The 24,154-nt window shown below is 48.6% G+C and overlaps 1 protein-coding gene across 6 annotated transcripts in view; it reads left to right on the top strand.

Annotated features, from left to right (window-relative positions):
- Positions 1-1,043: 1,043 nt before the first annotated feature.
- The window catches only part of NISCH (nischarin), a 32,946-nt gene continuing 9,835 nt past the window's right edge, over positions 1,044-24,154 (top strand). For 3 of the 6 annotated variants that reach the window (XM_090284075.1, XM_090284074.1, XM_090284072.1), the window contains exons 1-13: positions 1,048-1,214; positions 3,348-3,431; positions 4,169-4,351; positions 11,234-11,282; positions 12,307-12,470; positions 12,779-12,874; positions 13,466-13,561; positions 16,725-16,877; positions 17,539-17,607; positions 18,133-18,318; positions 18,489-18,617; positions 19,791-19,904; positions 20,217-20,328. In XM_090284075.1, coding sequence (XP_090140201.1) covers positions 1,119-1,214; positions 3,348-3,431; positions 4,169-4,351; positions 11,234-11,282; positions 12,307-12,470; positions 12,779-12,874; positions 13,466-13,561; positions 16,725-16,877; positions 17,539-17,607; positions 18,133-18,318; positions 18,489-18,617; positions 19,791-19,904; positions 20,217-20,328 — 1,531 coding nt within the window. In that variant the 5' untranslated portion in view covers positions 1,048-1,118. Of the gene's footprint in view, positions 1,215-3,347; positions 3,432-4,168; positions 4,352-11,233; positions 11,283-12,306; positions 12,471-12,778; positions 12,875-13,465; positions 13,562-16,724; positions 16,878-17,538; positions 17,608-18,132; positions 18,319-18,488; positions 18,618-19,790; positions 19,905-20,216; positions 20,329-20,937; positions 22,028-24,154 lie in introns of those variants that run through there. The other 3 variants (XM_090284076.1, XR_016512403.1, XM_090284071.1) reach the window with 3 other exon arrangements.

Here is a 24,154-nt window from a genome sequence, read left to right as displayed (position 1 = left end):
TAACTTCTCTGCAGTAGGGGGCAGCTGTATGCAAGGAGAGGTTTGGGAGTATAGGGCCTGCTAAGAGAAGCCTCTAATGCTAAGTTCAGAGCACAGTGCTGATGCACTTTAGGACAGAGTGGTCTGGAGCACTTCAGCAAGGAGTGCCAGAGGAACCACACCCCACAACTTTCATCTCATCTGAGCAGTGCTATTTCTGGGCTTGGGCCAGCTGCATTCAGTCATCCAACAAACACATCTACAGACGCCCCATCTATGCCAGACCCTTTCCCATCCAGCTGGGTTGCCACTACCTTCTTCCAGGTCTGGGTCTCCTTTCCCTGGGTTAGGGCTCTGTCTCTGTGCCTGTGCTTCCCATTCCAGCACTGTAGTTCGTCGGTTCAGGGCCAGTCTGCCGGCCCCTCATTTCAAGCTCTAGCAGGAGACCATCTGGCAGTCTTGTGCCCAATGACCAGCACATAAGCCTTCCTTCCATCTTCACCCCGCTGCCCCATACTGAGTTTCCTCTAGATAACCACACCAGCTCCCTGCCTTGCAAGCCAGGGCACTTCTTGAATTAACCCACTCAATTCTCCAGCGGCCCACGTGACAGAGGATATCGCGTCTTGGAGAGGTTAACAACTGGTCAGTTACTCCGAGCTCTAAACACGGCTGGTATCTTCTTTAACCCTCTCATGACCAACAGAGAATGAGCCCAGGAGCCAGGGAGGGGACATTACCTCCTCTCTTTTTCAGAGAAGGAAACTGAGGCGAGATGGAGCACTGACTTCCTTCGGGTAGCCAGGGAGGTACCAGGCACCGAACGGTATTTTCCAAAGCTCCCCGCCACGGGCTTCAGTTGCTCCGCGGCTGCAAAGAGTGCGAGGGGCTGCGCAAGCCCGGTACAGATTACGCAACCGGAAAGGCCCGCACAGCCTGCGCATGCGCGCCAAGAGCGGTTGCTGTCAATATATGCGCGAAGGGCGGGGCGAAGGCTCGAAGCAGCGGAGGGGCCAAGATGATGGTGTGTCGCGCGATGGGGGTGGGGGAGGGGGCCTGTGGAGGCCGGGGGACGGTAGGACGCTGACCCCGCCCCCTGCTGCTGCCTGTCTGCGCCGGGCGGCCGCTGAGCCCGGAACATGGCGACTGCGGCGCTCAGCTTCGGGCCCGAGCGGGAGGTCGAGCCGGCGAAGGAGGCGCGCGTCGTGGGCTCTGAGCTCGTGGACACGTATACGGTGTGCTGAGAGCGCGGGCGCCGGAACCGGGGGTGGCGGCTGGAACCCGGAGTCCGAGTCGTGGGGGTTGGGGAGGAGGTCCGGGCTCCACAACCAGGGAGATACGGGTAGGGGGCCAGCGATTTCGAGGAGTGGGCCTGAGATAGGGGTATCTGGGGAAGGGATATGGATCCCGTAGGTCCAGGAAGAGCCCCAGGGAGAGGTATTGGGAAAGGGTACTCGTTCAAGAAAGGAGGCTTGGGTTGAGGAAGATCTAGGGATAAAGGGAGTCAGGGGAGAAGAGGGGTTTAGATGAGGAGGAGGTGCTTCTAGAGTCTGAAGGCCTGGAGGAGCGCCAGCCTGGGAGGATAAGACGGGGTCCAGGAGGAGGGGATTAGGGAGGGGGTGTCTCATGAATGGAATTTGGAGAACTCTCCAGTCCTTATAGAAGGAGAGGGGGCGGGGTTTTGATCTGGGGAGCTACGGGTTGCAGTTGAGATTTGCTCCAGAAATGAGGGCGGAATTGTGGTCCCGAGGTCCTGGGGGTCAGGCGGTGACAAGAAAGGGGGATTGAGTGGAGCATATATACGGGGAATTTGGGGGGGGGCGTCTCTCAGGGCTGAAAATACAAGACCGAGGACTCTGAAGGGTCTTGATGGCTTGGAGAGCAAGCCCCCCACACACACACTTCAAGACTATATGGGAGAGATGGTGGACAGAATTGGGGCGGGGTGCGGTACCCGACTGTGATGGGGTTGGACGCCAAGTCTAGGGCCTGATAGGCTGCCTGAGGTGGGGGCTTACTGAGCACCTCCCAGCCTCCTATCCTTTGTTCCCAGAGGGTGGGGGGCTTTGGCCCTGCCTTTGCTCCACCTCCTTGGCTCTCATCTTCACCCTTCTTCTGAGGGTCATTCCTCCTTCCTTAGGCGGAAGAAGGGGGAGGGAAGCTGCCAGGCTGGGAAGAGGGGCTGAGGGCGGATCCTGGAGCAACAGGCCGACCCTGGAGAAATGGCTGCTTCGCTGTGGAGGCATCAGCTGAGTTGATTATTTTCTCCTCCCCCTTCCCTGCTGGCTGCAGAAGGGGTGGGGCACTAGGACCAGGGGTCCTCCTCTAGGTGAGGGTTGAGTTGTCTAAGCCAATGGCTGGCTGGCCCTCAACCGTGGGCTGCGTTGAATTGGAGGGTCAGCCCAGAAGAGCTCTCTGTATTCCATGGGCTGAGCCCCTCCTCTGAATGGGCGTGGGCAGGTGGGTGATCCAAGCCTACCCTACCATCTTGTTTCCCGGTGTGCTGAGTTGAATGTTATGTTATTAATATACCTACCTTTTCATTGAACACTTGCTGCATGTCAGGCCCTGTACAAAGCATGTTGCATGCATTACCTTATTTGATTCTTAAACCTATCAGATTTTAGGACAGAGGAACTGATGCTCAGTGAAAACTTAAGCTCCCAGTCACTTACATAAGTGACTCATACATAAGCCACAGCCAGGAAATGTCAGAGTCAGGTTTTGAACTTAGGTCTTCCTTGACTCCAAGGCCCAGAGCCCTAATCACTAAGCCATTTTGCCTCCTGTTAGGGCTTGCTAGTCCATCACCACTCTCCCCTCCTCCCACTCCCACCCCCTTTTCTATCAGCTTTTTAGTGCTTTGACTCTTGGCTCAGCAACAAAAATCACAGCTATTAGCCAGCTGAAAGAGTTGGGAAAAGGCTTGCTTCCAGGATATAGGCAGGATCCCTGGGAAAAAATACAGCAGAAAAGCTGGCCCTGCCAGACCTAGCCCTATTCTGCCTCCGTCAGAAGGGTGGCCTTACCTGAAGCTCTGGCTGGATTGGGCTTTGGATTATCTGGAGAATGGAAGCAAAAAACTAAAGAGATGCCTTGATATGATAGCCATCTTTTTAGTTCCTCACTATTGGACAGAGCCACAGACTTATCCAGTGTGCCTGCCACATCCAGTGGTAGGCCATGCGGGAGGCTGAGAGTGTGCCCTGCTGCACAGCAAGAGTCAGGTGCAGGGGCTCGTGGGCAGGGGGCAGCCTAACTTCGTCCTGGGGGTTGAGAAGGTCTGAGTGTGCTATAGCTATTGCTAGGGTTTGGGTGCGGGTCTCTTTGTTACTGACTAGGCAAGGACTGACTGGTTTCCCTTTTAGGTTTACATCATCCAGGTCACTGATGGCAACCATGAATGGACAGTCAAGCACCGCTATAGCGACTTCCATGAGCTGCATGAAAAGGTAGTGAGAGCTGGGGGACCTGTGTCTTAGGACTTGGGGGCTTTTAGGCCAAGTAATCATTGTGCCACATACTAGTTTTAGGACAAAACTGGCTCCATGCCTATAATTTTCTTTAGTAAACCAGTTTATTAATTTAACTGGCAAAAAAAGAAAAGAAAAGAAAAAAAAAGACCTAGTGGCTCCCCGGAGGTCAACCCTAGCTTGAGATAGTGTGTGAGGAACATATTTGAACTTCAGTTTTAAGATAGCCAGTCCTAGCTTGGATGTGAGATGCTGGGACACTTTCCTGAGGAAGGAACAGGTTTGAACTTGTTTGACCTGACTATAGCTATTCCATAGCCTTTACTCTAAAACTGGCTGTAATTCCATTTCTTTCTTTGCTTTTAGAAAGAGATGCCTTTTTCTGAGTCATTTGCAGCCGGAGTGTTTTAAAGATAGGCCACTGCCCTGATTGGTTTTCTTACTTGTTTGGAGAAGATGATGATTTTTTTAGGTGCCTAGAGGGCTCCTTTTCTAAATGTCTCCGGGTGGAGCTTCCTATCTGGAATTGTGTTGGTATTTCTAATACTAACTGAACTCGATGAGGCCAAGGCCAGATGCACTGGTTTGACCACTAATCCTGGTACACCTGCCACAAGCACCGGGGAAGTTATGTCAACCATCAGGCTGCTTGCCTTGGTCTTGCACAGCCTCAGAGCCTCTTGGTCTGTGGTTGACATGCTTATGTTTTCTTACAGCTTGTTGCAGAGAAGAAGATTGATAAAAATCTGCTTCCGCCTAAAAAGATAATTGGAAAAAACTCAAGAAGCTTGGTGGAAAAGAGGGAGAAGGATTTGGAGGTCTACCTTCAGACACTCCTGGCCACTTTCCCTGGTGTTGCCCCCAGAGTGCTGGCCCACTTCTTGCATTTTCAGTTCTATGTAAGTTCCTCTCAGGTTTTCTCTTTTGCCTGCAAACCCACAACCACCCAAGCTCAAGGTAGCAAACAGTGTAGACCTCATCTTGGAGGAAAGGTGGCCTGAAGTTTGATCCTGAGGCTGACAGATGGAGGAACATCACCCTGGCGGGGATGGTGTGTGGGCAGGAGCATATTCACTGACATATTTGCCTTACATTAGATGAACTGTGACTAAAGAGAGGCTTCCTTCCACCACAGGGTAGCAGAAATGGTCTATGGGTGTTTAAGCTAGGTTTCCATCCAAATGGTTGGGGACAGATTAGAAACAGCTGACACCTGGCATAGGCTAGTGTTGAGTTGTTGGTTCACAGCTCAAGACTTAGAATTGCCACCTTGGGGCATTGTTAGGGTATGAGGTGTGAGTGAGGGTTGATAACTTCCTTTGATGGGAGTGTGTGTCCTGGAGCAGCCTTGCACTCCCTTCTGGATAAAAGAACAGCTTTCAGGGGCTGCTGGTAACAGGATGAGCTGGCAGGCTTCAGGGAGGGAAGTTTGACAGTGTGAAACCAAAACATTAAAAACAACTAACAGTTCCATTAAAGAAAATTATTAATGACTTCAGAACTAGAAGATGGGTGAGGGGAGGGGAGAGATAGGCACCAATCTGTTGCTGCACTTACATATGATTTCACTGGTTGATTCTTGTTGTGCCATGACCAGGGATCGAACCCACAACATTGGTATATCAGGACAATGCTCTAACCAATGGAGCTAATCCAGCCAGGACACAATTCCACTTCTTAGGATTTTTTTCCCCACTTCTTAGAATTTATTCTAAGGAAAAAAGTTAGGAAACTGTGGAAAGGATTTAGGTAGTCATTCCAGGATTGTAGCAAGATACTGAAAATAATCAAAAGTCCAATAGGAGGTGATTTTAAGAAAAGGAAAGAAGGAGTACAAACATCCAGTTGAATATTGTGCTGGAAAAATGATGGTGTGGCTATGGATTTGTTGACATAGGAAAATAAGTACATTACTGTATGAAAAGAGCGAGCTATAAAACAGTATGTAGAGTATGGTACCATTGTATTAAAAAAGATTTTATATTTGGTCTGGGAAAATTCTAGAAGGTTATACACCAAAACAATAGTAGTAATTATCTCTGGGTGATAGATTTTTGATTATTATATATTTTTTTTATCCTCATCTGAACACATGCTTATTGATTTTGGACGGAAGAGAAGGGAGGGAGAGAGAAAGGGAGAGAAACATTGATTGGTTGCCTCTCACATGCCCCCTGACCTGGGACCCAGGCATGTGCCCTGACTGGGAATGGAACCCATAACCTTTCAGTCTACTGGCCGACACTCCAATCAACTGAGCCACACTGGCCAGGGCTGGGTGATAAATTTTTAAGTAATTTACATGTACTTATTTTCCCTTCATGTGATAAAGATGGAAAAGAATCCACTCCCTTTTCAGGCTCATCTTTTAGGAAGGGACTTACAGAGTTGTGGTCTTAAAGGTCCAGACATGTTTAAAACGCAACTTTTCCTGAAGTACTTTCAGAGTAGGACAACTGAACCTTTCTTGGAATGCTAGATCAAACGTGGACATTTTGGTAATAGCACTAGTGTTGGGCTACTAAGCTTAGAGGGGCCATAAGGGGATGGCAGTTACAGATGGGATATGTCTATAGGCTTTGGATTTTATTTAGCATATACCAACAATGTATGTGATTAGCAGCAGTTCCCTGGTGTAGATATTTTTTTACATTTTCTTTCCTTAGGTCAGAAAAAAATTCACGAGTCTTTCGGACTCTGCTGGGTAGTATTTTAAGAAATACTGCACTTTATGAAGCTTTGATTAGCTATTTAAAGATAAAACTTGATAAGCAGCCCTTTGAATGTATGATTCACTGATTATGACCTGGGTCTTTGAGGAGGTGGTCTCTGGCTGTCTCAGGTTTTCTCATTTCTGAGCATGGAAAGGCCTGCACTTCTCTTTGGAGATGTGTTTGCCTGAGATGGGCCTGCGATTGGCCCACATGTGTGGTTGTGGTTTGAGTCATGCTCTACTGCTTGGAGCAGTATGAACATATTTGAAATTACTGTTATCATACAGGCCCCTGGGTTATATAAATCCAAGGAGTTAAAAAAGTAATTGACACCTTCATTCAATTAAATCAGGGGTTCTCTCCCTCGGCACTGTTGGCATTTAGGTCTGGGTAATTGTGGGGGCTGTTCTGTGCAATGTTTAACAGCATCTCTGGCCTCTACCCACTAGATGCCAGTAGCACCTCACCCGCCCAATTAATCACAACCAAAAGATGTCTACAGACTTTACCACATATCCCCCTGGGGCAAAATTGCACCAGATCTGGAACCATTGGATTAGATCTTCAAGTGAGTTTGAACAAACAGGGCCTAAACATGTGTCAGCCTTTACTATAGTCTGGGAGCCCTTAGAGAATGTTTCTCTTAATCTCTGCCCCATCTAGGTCCTTTCTGAAATTGTTCCCAGCATGTTCCACCTCTTGTAGGGCTGACATTGGGCAAGGTGGACCCAGGGAACCCTATTTGGCTAAGGGGTGGATTTTTTTTTTTTAATTGAGATATAATTCACATATTAAAAACAGTTCATTCTTTTAAATGTACAATTCCCTGGTTTTTAGTATATTCACAAAGTTGTGCATCTATCACCACTATCTGATCCCAGATCATTCATCACCCCAAAAAGGAACCCTGTACCATTAGTAATCATTTCCCGTCCTGCCTTGCCCCTAGCAATCACTGACCTAACTTTCTATCTCCATGGTTTCACATAAATGGAATCATACGATATGTGGCCTTGGTGACTGGCTTCTTTCACTTAGTGTGATGTATTCAAGGTCCTTTCATATTGTAGCATAAATCAATACTTTGGTCCTTTTATGGACTGAGTAGTTTGTTTGGATATATGACATTTTGTTTATCCATTTGTCAGTTGATAAACATTTGGATTGTTTCCACTTTGTAGCTATTATGAATAATGCTGCTATGAACATTCATATAGAAGTTTTTGTGTGGACATGTTTTCATTTCTGTTGAGAGTAGAATTACTGGGTCATATGGTAAATGTTTTAACTTTCTGAGGAACTGCCAATTTTTTTTTCATGGCAGCTGCACCATTTTACATTCTCACCAGCAATGTGTATATTCTTAAACACTCCACATCTTTTCCAGCACTTGTTACTGTTCATTTTTTTTGATAGCCATCCTAGTGGGTATGAAGTGGTATCTCACTGTGGTTTTGATTGTACTCACCTAATGGCTAAGGATGTTAAGCATGTTTTCATTTGCTTATTGGTCATTTACGTATCTTTGGAAAAATGTATTCAAATACTTTGTACTTCTAAAAGTTAGGTTACTTGTCTTCTTGTTGTTGAGCTGTAATTCTTTATTTTGGATGGTAGATCCTTACCAGAAATGTGATATGCAAATATTTTCTCCCATTGCGTGGACTGTCTTTTCATTTTCTTGATAATGTCCTTTGAAACAAAAGTTTTAAATTTTGATGAAGTTCATTTTATCCTTTTCTTCCCCCCATTGGTGTTATACCTTGCCTAATCCAAGGTTACAAAGGTTTGCAACTGTTTTCCTCTACACATTTTACTGTTTTAATTAGCTTTTATGTTTAGATCTTTGATCCATTTTGAGTAGTATATGGTGTGAGGTAGGAGTCCAACCTCTTTCCTTTGCAGAATGGATTTTAATGGCAAGGAAAGAAAGCACTCCTGCTCTCCCAGCCAACTCTGAGATGGAGAATCTGGGGGCTGGTGCAGCCCTGGGTTGCAGTGAGAGGGCACTGGGTCTGTTACTGTGCTGTCTCTCTTCAGATAACTGATCCCACCCTCCTGGACCCTTAGTGATAGAGCTCACCCCAGAACCCTGTAGAGCAGAGGTTTTCCCATTCAATGAGGTAGAATACCAGGGAAAATGCCAACACTCCATTTTGGGGGGGACGCTCTCTAATTGTGGACTTCAGAGGCAGGCAGAGTGAAGTTGATCCCTCAACCCAGTTGCTTCCAAGTCAGTTATCTAACCTCTCTTGTGTCCCAGTTCCTCTTTTGTCAGCCAGAGAGTGATGATCTTGGCTCTTGAGGATTTTAGGATACAGCGCAGTGAAGGTAAACAGCCTGGAAAACCAATGGCCCGTGGCTGGCACACCAGGTGCCAGCCAGTACTGTCTGTCCTGGTAAGGAAGGGCCCTCAGTTCTTTTCAGAGGTGGCACTTATGTTATTTTCTTATTTTAAAGCCAGTTGGCTAAAACAAAGATGCTTTTTGACATTTGAAATCAGGATCTAGGATGGAATTGTTGTCTTCACATCAGCCTTAGCATTCCCACCCACCATTTTTTTTAGTTGCAAAGTACTGATTTCTTTGCAACTTAGTCTTGGAGTTCTCTTCAGTCAAAGTTTAGGCTTGAATCCCTCAATGGGGAATGTTTATTCCCTGATTCCTCCTAGAATGCCTTGTCATAGACATGAAATGAGAGTTAGACAGGGGCATGGACACAAGCATGTGTGTGTGAACCGCAGTGATGTGTAACTGAGTCCCTCGATAATGTCCTGTGGAGCACTCTGCTCAGGCGTGTGCCAAATGGAGGCATCAGGCTGGCCTGGGGTTTGCATTGAGTGCAGGTGTGTGTGTGCTGGGGCACAGCTGGTTATGGGGATCCTGTGTGCACAGACATGCCCAGTGAGAATGGAAGTTGCGGAGCCACAGCGTAACTAGTCCATGGTGCGTTTGTGTGCAGCTCACACTGCTGCCCAAGGCTGCACACCAACACAGGAACCCGATCAATTAGTCTATAATACATTTGGGGGTAGGTGTTATAGTTTTTAAGCATAGCTAATAATATTTTTAATTGAACTTTTTATTGATGTAGAAAGAATGTCTTTTCTTTCTCTTTTTAATACATTCCAATTCAGACATTTGTTGCACCCTGAAGCACTTCCAGTCCCTTCAGCACAGGTTGGTTGGGGCATGTGAAGCAGGAAATCCTTTTACCCAGGAGACCTCCTAGGAGCCCCAGAGTGAATAACACAGGGTGGAGGGGCTTAGAGCTGCTCAGACTCTCTCTCAAGGCTCTCCAGGCAGTTTGACTGCAGCAGGGATAGGGAGGTACAGATTTAGAGATAGGGCTTGATTCTCAAAACTGTTGGTAGAAAAATGAGCCTTTGGATTCAAGCTCTTCCTAATCTTCAGTTCTTCACAGGAGCCAAGGAAAATGTAAAAATGTAATTGAGTTTAAGTTGTTGCAAGAGACTGAAGTTGAATGCCAGTGTGAACTGACAGCCTCTCCCTTCTAGCTAGAGCACTCTCTGCTTGGAGCCTGCCTCTGTCCCTCTGATGGCCCTTTTACATTCTACCCTGCATCTTCCTAGACTCTGAGCCCCTTAATGCTGGGGCTGTGTTTACTCATTTTTTCCTCTTTGGCTTTTTGTCCATTTGTGGCGGAGAAATCTCTTAAGTTATTCTCACATTATATGTAAACTGAATTTCAAGCAGATTAAAGAAATAGACACATTTTTAAAAGACACCATAAAGTACTAAAAGAAAACATTAGAAAAATATTTGTATAATCTTGGGGTGGGGGAAGAGGACTCAGAATCCACAAAGGAAAAAAAATCACAGATTAAACAAAATAAAAATGAGAAACCACCATGAACAAAGGTAAAAGTCAGACAGGGAAAAGATATTTGCAGCATGTGTATACAAGATAAGGAAGAGACAAACAAACAAAAGAGAAAAAAACAGGAAAAGGATACCCTTGTCTCTTGCAACCTGTTGCCTTTCGAGTCCTGTAAACCTGTGAATTACATATCCTAGTGGCAGAGATGTTCCTGTGAGTTACGCAAGCAATTGTGCAACCTCCATCTGGACCTGTTTATGAAAAGTCCTGTTGGCTTCCATCTGTCAATTAGTTACAATTCTTACCTGCAGGATGTGGGTCTGAGGGCCTGATTATTCCACTAAAGTGCTAAAGCAGTTGGTTGTGTACCGAGAGGTTTCATGGCCAAGTTCTTGGGTGTGTGACTGCTACTTTCTAACTACATAGAATTGGAGAGTTATATTATAGCACCCCTCTCCTCAGTTTGCTCATCGGAGAATCAGGTTCCAAAATAATATCTTCCTCACGTAGGGCTTTGGTAGGATTGAGTGAGCCACCACATAGCGAGTACTCAGACCACCGCCCATCGTGAGTCAGGACCTCAGAACTTGACTGAAGGCTTGTCCTTGTCATGCCTCCTCCTCCATCACATCATTCTTAAAGGGTGTTCTTTTCCTTCATCTTTCTCATGACCCTGGGGCCAAGTGGCACTGTTGCAAGGCTTGAAGGGATGAGCACAGGAAGAGAGCAAGTGCTCACTCTTACCTAAGACGCTGTTAAAACATAAAAGAAAGTGGCAATGGCCACTGTCAGGGAGGGTTGGCTCTGGGAGGTCTTTTATCACAAAGGTCATGGGAGCCCCCTTTCCAAAAGAAACAGGACATCCTTTCTACCATACCCTCTCCCGGGCTCTCCCAGAGCCAGTTTTGGGAGCTGCTGGCTTCTGGCCAGTGCTTGACATAGCCAAGCTTTGTCGGACTCCTCGGTCTCATGCTCTCAGCCAGTGCCCATGTGGGCATTAGTCTGGTTTCTGTCCTCTTTTGAGGAGATATTTTCAATGTTTATATAACTGGAAATACTTAGTTTCCCTTTCTGTGCACCGTGGTTCGTTACAGTTTACTCTCCTTTATTTTGTCTGACTTTGTGGAGAGCTGGCACTGCAGCAGTAGAGGAGATAGGCAGGGAGCATGCACGTCCTGGTGACTAGGGGCAGGGGGGCTTCCTAACTGGGTTTTGTTTTCTCTGCAGGAGATAAATGGCATCACTGCAGCATTGGCTGAGGAGCTCTTTGAGAAAGGTATGGGGCCAGGGTCCCTGCAATACTGGGTGCAACTGGCCCAGCCCTATTACGCAGCCAGGGGTGTAGGGTGGCACAGAACTCCATCAGTTGGGCTACGCCAAATGAATTCTAGCCAGGGCTCACCTCCCTCCAGTTGCCCAAGTCCCTGGATCTAGTCCACCACCGCCAAGCCTGCCCGCCTACCTGCCCTGCAGGGAGCCAAGTCTGATGAGCTGTGGTCCTTTGCCTTAGGGCTCTCAGGCTCGTCTCAGGGGCTAACCCCAAGCTCAGGATCTAGTTTAAAACCCTATGGTGGAGTTCTCGAACGTGTGTGGCATTGTGTCCTCTTGCATCTGGTTTGTCCTTACCTGAAAGAGTTCAAATGACAAACAGAAGCCAAGCATGGGTCATGGCCCTGCCAGAGAGCATAGTTACAGTAGCTAACATGTAATGGCTGTTTTCTGTGAGTGTTCAGCATCTTACTGTCTACACCCCCAATCTGGGGGGTGCAGAGAAGGACACTGAGGGTGACAGGCCTGGTAATCTGCTTGAGCATACATGACTTGAAGGAGCCTACTGGGGACCAAATGCCAATTTGTCTGGCTCAGAACTGTCACATGTTCTCAGGCCCTGCACTGTGCCAATACCTTAGGCCTCACCTAACTCAAGATGTCTGCATCTTGGAGGTTGCATCATACATCTGTTGCCCACAAGACTGCCTCACATCAGCTTTGTCCTTGCTCAGTGCCTAAGATTTCAACTGAGACTCTCTTCAGGGAGGCTTCCCCAGTTGCACGTTCCCATGGCTCTTCCCTCCTTTGTAATCACATGTTCTGGGTGTGCCCTCTGCCCACCATGAGTTCAGGAGGGCAGCTGCTCCTGTGTGCCCAGGACCGTGGTTTTGTCCTGATGTGGTGCATTACACGTAGCAGGTATTTGCCAAATGCTTGTTAACTGCTAGCCAGGTGAGCAGATGCCCTGACCGCTTGACTGGGACTGGACTGGGGGTGGATGCTCACCCTGCGGGGCATGGCTGTTGCAGGAGAACAGCTCCTGGGGGCCGGCGAGGTCTTTGCCATCAGGCCCCTGCAACTCTATGCAGTCACCGAACAGCTGCAGCAGGGAAAGCCCACGTGTGCCAGCGGAGATGCCAAGACTGACCTTGGGCACATCCTGGACTTCACCTGTCGCCTTAAGTACCTTAAGGTAAAGCTGCAGCAGCTCACTGGCTGGCTGTGTGTGAGTAAGGCTGGATGGGCCATCCCGACACGGAAAGCCACCTTTGGTGTTCTTGGCACTGAGCTTCTGGCTGTGAGCACTAGGGGGCAGTCGTGACTCAGTGTCCTTTGATTTAAACCTTGGCTTCAGCCTGCTTTGTTGATGGGATGTGTGCCCATCCTGTCTCACAGCCAGGCAGAGCTTCATCAGGGGGTTGTTGCTGTGGCATGGCCCGGTGACATGGATGTGGTGCCATGTGGCAGCATCCTTGACTCAAGTCATACCTGTGGCTTCAGGTTTCTGGCACAGAAGGACCTTTTGGGACCAGCAACATTCAGGAGCAACTCCTGCCTTTTGATCTGTCAATATTCAAGTCTCTTCATCAGGTGGAGGTAAGGTCCAGTGCCCCTGGTGTGTAGGCAAGGCTGAGCCCTGCACAAGCATCATCGTGCTTATGACTGTGTGGCTAGAGGTATTTTTGATGTTGTGTTTGGACTAAATCGTAAGACGCTGTTACTTTTGTATTTGTCAGTATGTGGCAGTAAGGCAGTAAATAAGTAATAAGTAAGGCCAAGCCGAAAGCAGAGGAAGGGGGCCTCTGCTGTTCTTGGCTGGTCTACATGTCTCTGCTCCTGTCGTGGGCAGGGCGGAGCACCAGTGCCCAGCTCCTTATAGGCCTCCTCGTTGTTCGAGTTGAAGTGTGAGAAGTCATCCTGAGGGTCAGGCAGAGCCACTTCCACATCTTTCCCAAGACAAGTTGGCAGAGGGCTTTGAGAGCTCTCTGCCCTCTGGCATGCCCACACAAAACAGGAAATACTGTGCATTACTCACTACTGAACTCTTGGGTTTGTCATGCCAATTTTGTTACTGTTTTAAAAATGATAGAGGACTCCATAACAGATACTAAAAACTGTATTTAAGCTTCTATTTCTCAAGCATGGCCTTTGTATTTGGCCCTGAAACATGGCTGTTCCTTTTTCCAGATAAGCCACTGTGATGCCAAGCATATCCGGGGACTGGTTGCGTCGAAGCCCACCTTAGCCACGATGAGTGTCCGCTTCTCAGCAACCTCAATGAAAGTGAGCGCCCCGTTTCTTTCCTGAACACTCTGTGGGGCAGGGTCCTGCACTGTGGTTCCCCCACTGAGGGTGGGTATGAGCACTGCCACAATCAGAAACCAGAGGCTGGACCTTCTCTGGGCCTCGGAAGCCACACAGTCATGCAGGCCCTCCCAGGTCTTAGCAGCTCCTGGATGCTTTAGTGTACATCTTCATCAGAAATCACACTGTAAAACAAGATATTTTAAGGAACTGGGTCCCCCACCCTCAAAAAAAAGTCACTGGTGTTTGATGAACAAATTGTTAAGCAGTGGCAAGTGGCAGGACATTTATTGGATTGATATAAATGTTCTTCTAAGCTTAAAAAGCCCTGACTTAGCACTTGTTTGTGTCTTGTTCTTAGTGAACTTGAAGGAGACGGGTGAGGTTATGGATATTTTAGGCTGTTTTTTGTATGTGAGCAACAGAAATACTCGAATTGCATATGTAAGGGTTTTTTCTACTTACCTTTTTATGGGTTGCATCTTAGTAATGTTAAAATCCTTCTCCAGAAAAGCATAGTAGCTACTTTTATGACTTAGACCAGTGATTTTCAACCTTTGTCATCTCATGGTACACATAAACAAATTACTAAAATTCTGCAGGACACCAAAAAATATATTTTTTGCCGATTTAACAAAAGAAAAAATATATAATTTTTATTTTATTCACACTGGGTGGCTCTTGTGTTGGCTGTTGTCGTTTTTTTATTTTTTTTTTCAGATTTAATGTGTTTTATTGATTAAAATATTACATTTGTGCCAATTTCCCTTCCCTCTGCTCCCCTCCACCCGGTGGCCCCCCTCCCTCCAGTTGTCCCCCCCTTTTAGATTATGTCCATTAGTTGTGCATACAGTTCCTCCCAACCTCTCTCCGTCTATTCCATTCCCTCCTACCTTGATCCCCAATTCCTATATCATCTCCCTCCCTTTCCCCATTCCCCCTCCCTGTTGACCTCCCCCCAATATGCTTCCCGTACCCACAGTTCCTTTTCCACTCTCGTTGCCTATTTAGTTTGCCTTTGTTTCATCTCCCTAGCTTCTGTTTTTTAAACCAGTCCCTTTAACATCTCATATAACAGTGGTTTGGATCTAATGAACTCTTTCAGTTTTATTTTGTCCTGGAAACACTTTCTCTGTCCTTCTATTCTGAATGACAATTTCGCTGGATAGAGTATTCGTGGTTGTAGGTTTTGGATTTTCATTACTTTGAATATTTCTTGCCAGTCCCTTCTTGCCTGTAGGGTTTCCCTTGAGAAGTCTGCTGATAGTCTAATTGGGACCCCTTTGTACATAATTCTTTTCTTCTCTCTTGCTGCTTTTAAGATTCTCTCTTTATCTTTAATTTTTGACATTTTGATTATAATGTGTCTTGGAGTGGTTCTCCCTGGGTCCAGTCTCTTGGGAACTCTCCTTGCTTCCTGGACCTGCAAGTCTATTCCCTTCCCCAAGTCTGGGAAGTTCTCCTTTATTATATTTTCACTCAATTTTTCAAGTTCTAGTTCATCTTCCTCATTCTCTGGCAAACCAATGATTCTTATGTTGGGCCTTTTATAGCTGTCCCAGAGGTTTCTGATCCTCTCATTGTTGCTTCCTATTTCCTCTCGCTGCATTGGTTGACTGCTTGTTCCTTCTCCATATTCCAGTTTGTTGAAATGAACTCTGGATTTTTTTTCCTCACCATCTGTCTCGTATGCGGTTTTGTTCCTTTCGTTATGAAAGTTTTTCGCTTCTTTCTTATCTTTTTCCTGCTCTTTTGTGAATTCTGTAAGCCACCTGATAACAATGGCCCAGAACTGAGCCTCTGACAGGTTTCTTATCTGTTCATCTGTCAGGTTCTCTATCTGCTGCCTGGTGAGCTGTGTCACCGGGATTTCTATAGTTGTCTGCCTCATTTTGACAGATGCATTTTGTTTTCTTGGGCCGGCTGTCGGGGGCAGTGCCTGTGTACGCGTCACAAGTCAGCGACCGGCGCCTGTCTGCGACCTATTTCGCAGCCCTGTGGTGCTTTCTTTCTTTGGGGGCGGGGGTCCAAGATGGATTCACACAGTTATTCAGCTAGGAGACCGGGATCCGTCCTCCCGCCCCCCTGGGCCTCACTGTTCAAGGCGATGCGGTGGCCGCTCTCCCCAGCGCTGGGGTCGCGCACTGCCAGGGGCTTGACTGCCTCCGGGATTTTTCGCCGCCCCAGGTGCGACCGCAAACAGCTTTGCCCTCTTTAACTCTTACCTGCCCAAATGGCACCGCTGGTTTATAACTTCATATGTTGGGCTTCCGTGTAGTTTTATTTTCTGGAATTTCTAGTTATCCTTTGTTTTGAAGTAGTTGTATTCCTCTCTAGTTGTAGAGGGAGACCTAGCGTGTCCGTCTAAGCCTCCATCTTGGCCGGAAGTCCCTCGTTTTTTTATTTTTAATGCTAATCTGAAGGAAAAGAGGTCAGTGCCCCTGACTAAATAATCAGATACTACATGATTTAAAATTTCTTGCGGCACACTGGTTAAAAATCACTGACTTAGAATGTCTAATTAGCATTTGGATTTGGTGAAATTTGAGGCTTACTGGCTAAAAAAAGGAGGCTTGTGTGGAGAGCAAGGGTGCTAGGCAACCTTGCCCCTTTCCGAAGCACTTCCTGCCGCCTGGCCCACGGCGCCCAAAGTGATCCATCGAGAGGAGAAGTGTTGTGGGCGTGGAAAGTCAAAATGCAGAGGCCTGCCTCCCTTCCCTTGGTGGGTCCCTGTGCTTCATGCTGCTATCTCAGAATTGTTGGGTTGGGGCCCTGTGAAGTGACAGTTAAAAGGGCACAGTGGGGGTCACAGCGCCAGCTTGGAAAGCACAGTTGCCTGGAAATACCATGAATTCTGACCTTTAGCCTCAGGGGTAAGCCAGAAAAGGCATCACTGTATATATGGCAAAAGCATTTGCTCATGAATCAGCACCAGAACATATTCCAAAAAGCTGTTAATATTGCTAAGTTTTTCAGTTATTTCACAATCGTTTAAAGACATATGAACCAAAGCCCAATTTTAATGCAAGTTTACTTCCACATGCTAAATATGTTCAAGCCCTTCCTGAAATTTTGCAGTGATTGCGTTCCCAGTGAGTGTTGCGTGAGGGCCCAAGTATGCTCAACAGATGTTCTTATACAGGAAGTCCTTGTTCCTGAAGCCTCGGAATTTGATGAGTGGGAGCCAGAAAGCACAGCGCTGGAAGGTCCCGTGACTGCCATCATCCCCACATGGCAAGCGCTGACCACTCTAGACCTGAGCCACAACAGCATCTCCAAGATTGACGAGTCTGTGGTATGCTGTCAACAGTGGGCTCTAGGGTCTTCTCTGGCCCGACCAAACCCTGAGGTTGGGTATTTAACTTGGCTTTTTCTGGAAGGACCACAGAAAACCTGAGCTTTGTGCATTGTTCACAGGTTTTTAATTTATTTCAAAATGGGATTTTTTTAAATAAGTGAGATAGTGCTTAGAATCAATGCATATTAATTGCATGCACACTTGATAGAAAAACACAGTGAAAAATGGAATTTACTCTCAAGGAATGGAGTGGAAAAATCACTCCAGCAATTCAGATGTGTCCCTGGAAGAGTGACATTTGGGAAGTAGGAGTGTGATTTCTGTATCTGCTTCTCAGTGGGTAGGGTTGGAGAAGGGTGGACAGACTTCCTTCTCTGGGACCTTGCCATTTGTTATTTTCATAAGCCAAGTGCTCCATAAAAATGGAGGTGTGTGCTCATTATTGGAGTCCCTTTGTGTTCCTGTGGACATGCTGCAGGGTGGACACTGGGACATGTCACATTAGTGGCCCCGCAGAGATGGCCAGCCCAGGAGTCCAAGGGCAGAAGGAAGCGTGCCAGGGTGGTGTCTGTCTGCCATGTGCATGGGGTGACGTAGAGTCCAGCCTCCTAAAATAATGTCACATGTTGGTTTAGTTTTGTTTTGTTTTCTTCACAAGAAACTGATTCCAAAGCTTGAGTTCCTAGACCTGAGTCACAATGGAGTGCTAGTCGTGGACAACCTGCAGGTAATTAATGTCTTTGGAGACCGTTACCACCTATGGGCTTCTTACAAGGTCCCTGAAAGTTCAGAAGGCTGACGCAGCCTTGGGAGTTTGGCTGTACCTTGGAGTTTTCTCTCATAATCACCTGAAAGGTATCTGGGTGCCCCTGAGGTTTGTAGGGGCAGAGGCTGCTGCTATCCCTTTAGGGTCCCAACAATGCTCTGAGCAATTGTTGCTGTAGTTCCCCAGAACTAGAAAAGATGCATAAATACAAATCAAGCAAGATGAAGATGATACACCTCCATCATAAAGACGCAAGCCTCGTTTTTAAACTTCACACCTACCCTGTTGGTTGTGCTTCCTTCTACAGGGTGGTGCCCCTGGGCTGTGGGATGTGCGGGTGGGAAGAGGGAGTTCCCTTCCAAATATGGACAGAGGCAGTGGAGCTGGGCATTTTAGGTTGGAAGACCCATCACATCAGTAGTGTCAGTCCCCTTTATTTGGAGCCTTGACCTGAAATACTTTACCCTGTTCTCAATGCTGCCATAGCACCTGTACAACCTCGTATACCTTGACCTGTCCTACAACAAGCTGACCTCCTTGGAAGGAGTTCACACTAAACTAGGGAACATCAAGACTCTGAACCTGGCAGGTAACCTCCTGGAGAGTCTGAGTGGCCTGCACAAGCTCTATTCCTTGGTCAACCTGGATCTCAGCAACAACAGAATCGAACAGGTGAGCCAAGTCCCAGAAGGACCCCAGGGTTATGGGATGGCTATGCCTTGGTGCCTGTCACTTTAAAGAATGGTAAGGATTCTTTCACTTAAAAGAGACTGTCAAATGTATTGTCATGTTGCTGGAGTGTTACAAGAAGGAATGAGGGAAATGGAATTCGTGCCTTGCAGATGGAGGAGGTCAGGGGCATAGGCAGCCTCCCGTGTCTGGAGCACGTGGCTCTGCTGAACAACCCTCTGAGCATCATCCCTGACTACCGGACCAAGGTGCTGGCTCAGTTCGGAGAGAGGGCCTCTGAGGTAGGCCAGCAGGGTTGGGGGTTGGGTGAGGGTTAGCTTGTTCAAAGAGCTTAGTTTGGACTGAGTCCATGTCTTCACAGGCAGAACGAGCGGTGTTTTACCCTTGCCTCTTCAGAGCATTTTCCTCACCCTAAATTGCCTTTTAGTTCTGGGAAGTCTGCTGCCTCCCCAAGAAAAAAAACGTCCTCTCACGCTTCTTGCAGCCTGTCCTGTCAATGGCCCAAGGCTGCCATGGTTCCCCAGTGGATTCCCCTCACATCGCTTCTGTCATAGCTGCAGCCCTAGAGGGCTCCCCAAGAGCCCATAGGCGCAGGCTGAGTGTGGAGGGACTGCCTTCAGCTTGTTAAAGGAACATTGAATATTGTAGGCAAGGGTCAAAAATAAGATATTTAAAATAATCATGTTTCCTGGGCAACTTCTGGTCATGAAGTCTGACTACAAACCCAAAGAGTATGCCCACCTTTGCCATTGTGCCCAGCCCAGTATCTGCTGCCTGCTGACTGCCTAGCCAACTGCAACCATGCCAGCCAAACAGGTCTTTAGCCAGGTTTCTTGTCTCCTCAGCCTCTCAAGCAGACCCCTTCCCCATTCTCCCAAATCCCAGGCCAGAAGATACCTGGAAGTCTGCATTCTTCTCTCATTCTCCCCCTATCCCCATCTCTTTTTTACTCCAAGTGTCACCTAAACAATGTTCACAAGATGACATCTCCTCCTCTCCTGGCTCCAGGCCCTTGAGACCTTCCCTCATTTGACTACAGTGCCTGCCAGCCCACAGCCACCCCAGCATTTGCAGATAGGGGTGCCCACTTCTCATGCCTTTGTCCTCCAGTTCCCCAGCCCGAAAGCCTTCCCTGTTGCTCTTTACTGATCTGAGTTCTGCCCTAGTTGGTGGTTTTGTTCAAGTCAGCACCTTTCCCCATTCCCAGCCGCCTCAATGAACCCTATACCCTGCCTCATCTTTTTGGGAAGGGACTCCCAGCAACAGACTAGGCAGTGTGGGACTTGCCTGGGCCTCTCTGGGGAGCTCCCAAGTCACTTCCATGGGAGGCGAGGAGCTCATCTCCCCAGGGGCTGAGCCTTGCGGGGCCTGGCCCACACTGGAAGGGCTCCCGCCAGTCTGCTCTTGCTGTGCTGGCCAGCCCCTGGGCTCATATCTACTTCTTGACTTTGTAGGTCTGTCTGGACAACACGATGACCACAGAGAAGGAGCTGGACACTGTGGAAGTGCTAAAAGCAATTCAGAAAGCCAAGGAGGTCAAGTCCAAACTGGGCCCCCCTGAGAAGAAGGTGGGTCTTTGTGTGGCAGTTGGGAGGTGTGGTGAAGAGCCAGCAAGGAAGCAGCTGGCTCCTATGGGCCTCGGCTGTGGGCATACTCAGAGACATTGAGCATGACCTTGGGCAAGTCACACCCATCTGTTCTCTGTAAGGTGGGGGTGGTGATAGTGTCTGCCACACAGAGCTGTAAAGACTGGGTGAGACCAACTTCACCATCCCTGGTGTTTGTGAGAACCTCTTGAGTTTCTCCTCATCCCTGGCTGTCGAGTTCTGTTCTTCTCGATCTTTCTCTTCTCTCCCACGCTGACTTGAGCACCCTCTTAGGTTGGTGAGGATTGCCGGCCCTCAACTGCCCCCTGCGTCAGACCTAGCAGCTCCCCTCCCACTGTGGCTTCCAGCTCCGCCTCCCTGCCCCAGCCCATCCTCTCCAACCAAGGTAATCATGTATGTAACTTTCTGCCTAGCAGAGCCACACAGGCCCTGCTGGACCTCCTGGCTGGGCTGGGGTTTGGGGAGACACTGGCACCTGCTACCAGCAAGGCTTAGACACAGGGAGGGTGTGTGTGGTCTGCAAGCCAGCTCCTCTCCTCTCTGGGTGGCACATGGTGGGGGTGCCTGGCCTGATTCTAACTCTGTTGTTTGTTTAGTGAAGACACACACACACACACACACACACACACACACACACCCATTATTCTGACACCCACATCCAGTTTCTCTAGGGTACCACAGGGTATCTAATGGGGTCCTGAGGCTGCTTTCTGAACAGGCTTGGGGCTGCTGGCTCATTAGGACCCTACTCCCCTGCAGGCAGTGTGGGTGGATTGGCTCTTTATTAATGGGAAGCCAGTCCTTGTGACTTTCCTGGGTCGGCTGCCCTGATCCCTGTGTGGGGAGCTTGCTTTTATCATCGCCTGTCTCTGTGGCTCAGCCCCAAACATTGTTTATGGGGCCCAGACAGGCTGTCCAGGACCCGTGGAAGACCAGTCCCTTTCACCCGCCCACTGTCTTAGCGTTTTCAAAGGGCTTTCACCTCTGAACCCAGGCATCCTCGGAGATGAGTGAGTGAAGCAGGTCCAATGAGAGTGTCTGCTGGCCCGGCCCCCACAGAAGAGGGGAGGGTGTGCCGTCCCAAGTGGAGCCGAGGCTCGGGACGCACAGGAAGGAACGCCACCCGCCCACCCGGGCTCCTGGAGACGCAGAACTTGGTGTGAGGTCTTGGGAAAACAGTTTGACCCTATGTTTCAAGAGCCAGAAAAACGTTCCTACACCTTGACCTGGTAACCCCACTGGTGGGGATTTTATCTTGGTGGGATAAGATAACGGGAAGGGGAGAGGAAATGCTCACTGCAGCGTTATTTATGCCAGCAAAGCAGGGGATGTGACAAACATCGAGGATGAAAGGGAGATTAAGCTGCGGTGCAAACTACTCTGCAGCCATCACATCGGAGGGGAAGGCTGCATAGGAAGAAGGGAGAGTGCTTAGGCTAAGTCGGCCTGCTGCCGTGTAGTGCACCACGGTCACAGCCGAGAGATGTGGGAGGGCATTCCTGAGAATGGACTGTGATGCTAGGTGCCAGAGTGATTGTCAGTTTGTTTTTGTAACTTGACTGAGACATTTTTATTTTATTGTTTTACATAAAGGGGGCGAGGGGTTTGTATCCTACTGAAGACGCTTCCCTGACCCCATCTACTGCCTCGGGTCAAAGCCCTCTTCAGGCCTCATGGCACTGCGGAGGAACCCCGCGACTGGGTTTCTGGGGGACAGGGGCTGCAACTGGTCCTCTAGGCCAGGGGCCAGCTGGTTCTCAGTCAGCCTTTATGGAGTTGATTAATGAGTGTATGAGTGAGGGAGCGAGTAGAGAACAGGCTGGTAAAGAACAAACCACAGGCGGGGTGAGTGAGGTATCTGCCCCCGGGGCCACAGCTGCAGGCAGCCCTCCCTTGGATGGTGAAGTTTCTGCACCGGCCAGATCCAGGCCTCAGCCTCACTTCCTCAGTGCTCCCCTGCCCCCCACTCCTGGGGACACACCACCAAGTGGCTCACTGTAGTCTGTTCCCCTTTCCCAGCTGCTGGTCATTTAGATGTTGTCTACAGATTTGCACCTCTTGAAAATAAAACTGCAGTGGATGTCTTTGTGTGCACATCTCTTTCCTTTTTGTGAGAAACAAAGGTCGGGCCCTATCTGAGCACTCTCCTGACGTCCCCTATCCCATCCTCTGAGTGGCCCTTGTTTGTACTAACTGGGCCAGGAAGGAAGCAGAGAGACTGTCCTCATCCTTATTTCCTCAGCTCCAAACAGGGCATGTGGGGGTGGGTAATGGCAAGAAAATGTTCCTTTTCTTTCTCGCTAAGATGGAGGAATCCACAGATGTTTGTGTTTAGCCCTGTGCTGCTGGATCTTGCCTGGATGGCCATGGATTTCTCCCGTGTGGGAACAGCTTTGCTCCCAGCCTGATTCCCTAGAAGTGCACATATTCGTGAATAAACTGGATGCTCAGGGGCCTGCGTGAATGAAGGGGAACTGTCCAGTGGACACCAGGCCTATGGTCATATCAGGAGCTGTTAGCCAGCTTGTTGGAACCATGGAGGATTGTGACCGATAGGGGCTGATGTGCAAAATGCTGGGGCGGATTCTCCAGGAAGGTGTGGAACTGAGAGGAGGCCATAGAGAAGCAGTTAGGAGCAGACTCCTGGGAGTCAGTCAGCTGAGTTTGCATCCCAACTTCCTTGGCCGTGTTCCCTCAAGCAACTTGTAGCCTCTGAAGCTCTGTTTTCTCAATTGTAAAGTGTATACACCCTACTTCATCAATTCTAAAATGCACACATTTCCACCTTGTGACTTCTCCGAAGTTGAGATGCGTCTTCCAGTCAGTGGTGTCTCATAGTTGCTGTCAGCCAGTTGGTGTTCGTGATGGAGTCGTGTGAGAACCTTCCGTGGACACCTGCTAAGACCAACATGGCACCACATCTACGCATCTTAGGTGTGATGAACTGTGGTAAATAATAAGAGTCGTGCATGAGCTAACAGTGGGAAAGCACCGAGCACTGCTCCTGGCTCATCAGAAGTGGTCAATAAGGGCTTCCCTCTCCCATGTCCTTATTGGGGGATTTCAAGATAACCAGGGCAGTGCCCCTGAGGAACTTGAAGTCTCTTGGGGAGGTGAGCTGTACGTCCAAGGGAGAACAGGACAGAATGATTTGGGGGCATTTTGTAGAGGAAGAGGTGTGTCTAGAGCAGAGGCCTCTGCAGTGGAGGTGGTGTGTGAGAGGTCCTCAAAGGATGAGTGGGAAGAGGGAGGCTTCTAGGAGAGAACAGTGTGCTTATGCATCGCTGTGTGCTTGCTGCCCTTCCTGCCTGTGTAGGGTCCTTGCTGCTTCGCTCAGGCTGGGGAATGGGGTCTGGGCTTGGGCCATTGGCCTGCCTATCCAGTGGGCAGAGGACCTGGGCTGCGTGAGTTGTCTTGGCCCTGGGCCACAGCTGAGCTAGACTAGGGTCAGACCTCTGGGGCCCTGAGGGCTCTGAGTCATTCTTTGGACCCATGGTGACTGGTGGTAAAGCCAGGATGTGGAGGCAAGCCCTGGGCTCCTCCAGATTTCTGTGAAACAAGGGGTTGATGCCCAGTGTTCATCTGACTAGCTGCACTTAGGAACAAAAGAGGCTTTACCCTCCGCCATCTGGAGTGACATAACAGGCCCAGCCATGCTGTTTTCATAAAAGCCTCAGCAGGGTTTTAAAACACCCTGTGTTTCCAGGGTGCATCAGTCAGTGTGTGCTGTCCATGGGAGGTTGCCTAGGGGAGGGTCAGTGGGATGTGTCCTGTGGGAAGCAGGCCACAAGTGCTGGGTATGGGTTGTCCTCGAGGTCCTATGCCCTTGTGTGACTGTGAAGCTCTGTAGAGGTGTCAGATTGGTCTGGGGCTACATTTAGTTATTTTGCTGGAAAGAGGCTCTAGGAGTGGACACGTTTAAGGCTCTTGATGGACATATTGCCAAACTGCTCTCCTGACAGGTGGGCCAGCTCACACCCCAGTGCCCACCTCTACCCAGTTAGGCCAGGTCTGGGCCATGCAGTCAGTCTGAACTTTGCCAAAGCGAGAGACAAAACTGGTGTCATTCCAACTTTCAGTCAGCTTCTGATTTGTGAAAGAAGGTGAGCATTGTTTCACCTAGTAGTGTCTACTGGCCATTCTGTTATGGAATGTGTCTGAATCTCTGCTGTCTCATAATGGGATTTCCAACTTTATCCCCCTATTTCTGT

The sequence above is a fragment of the Furipterus horrens genome, unplaced genomic scaffold (genome assembly GCF_987537825.1).
Source record: "Furipterus horrens unplaced genomic scaffold, mFurHor1.1.pri manual_scaffold_7, whole genome shotgun sequence".
NCBI lineage: Eukaryota > Metazoa > Chordata > Mammalia > Chiroptera > Furipteridae > Furipterus > Furipterus horrens.
Note: the sequence above shows the minus strand (reverse complement) of the source record. Positions and strands in the feature narration are given on the sequence as shown.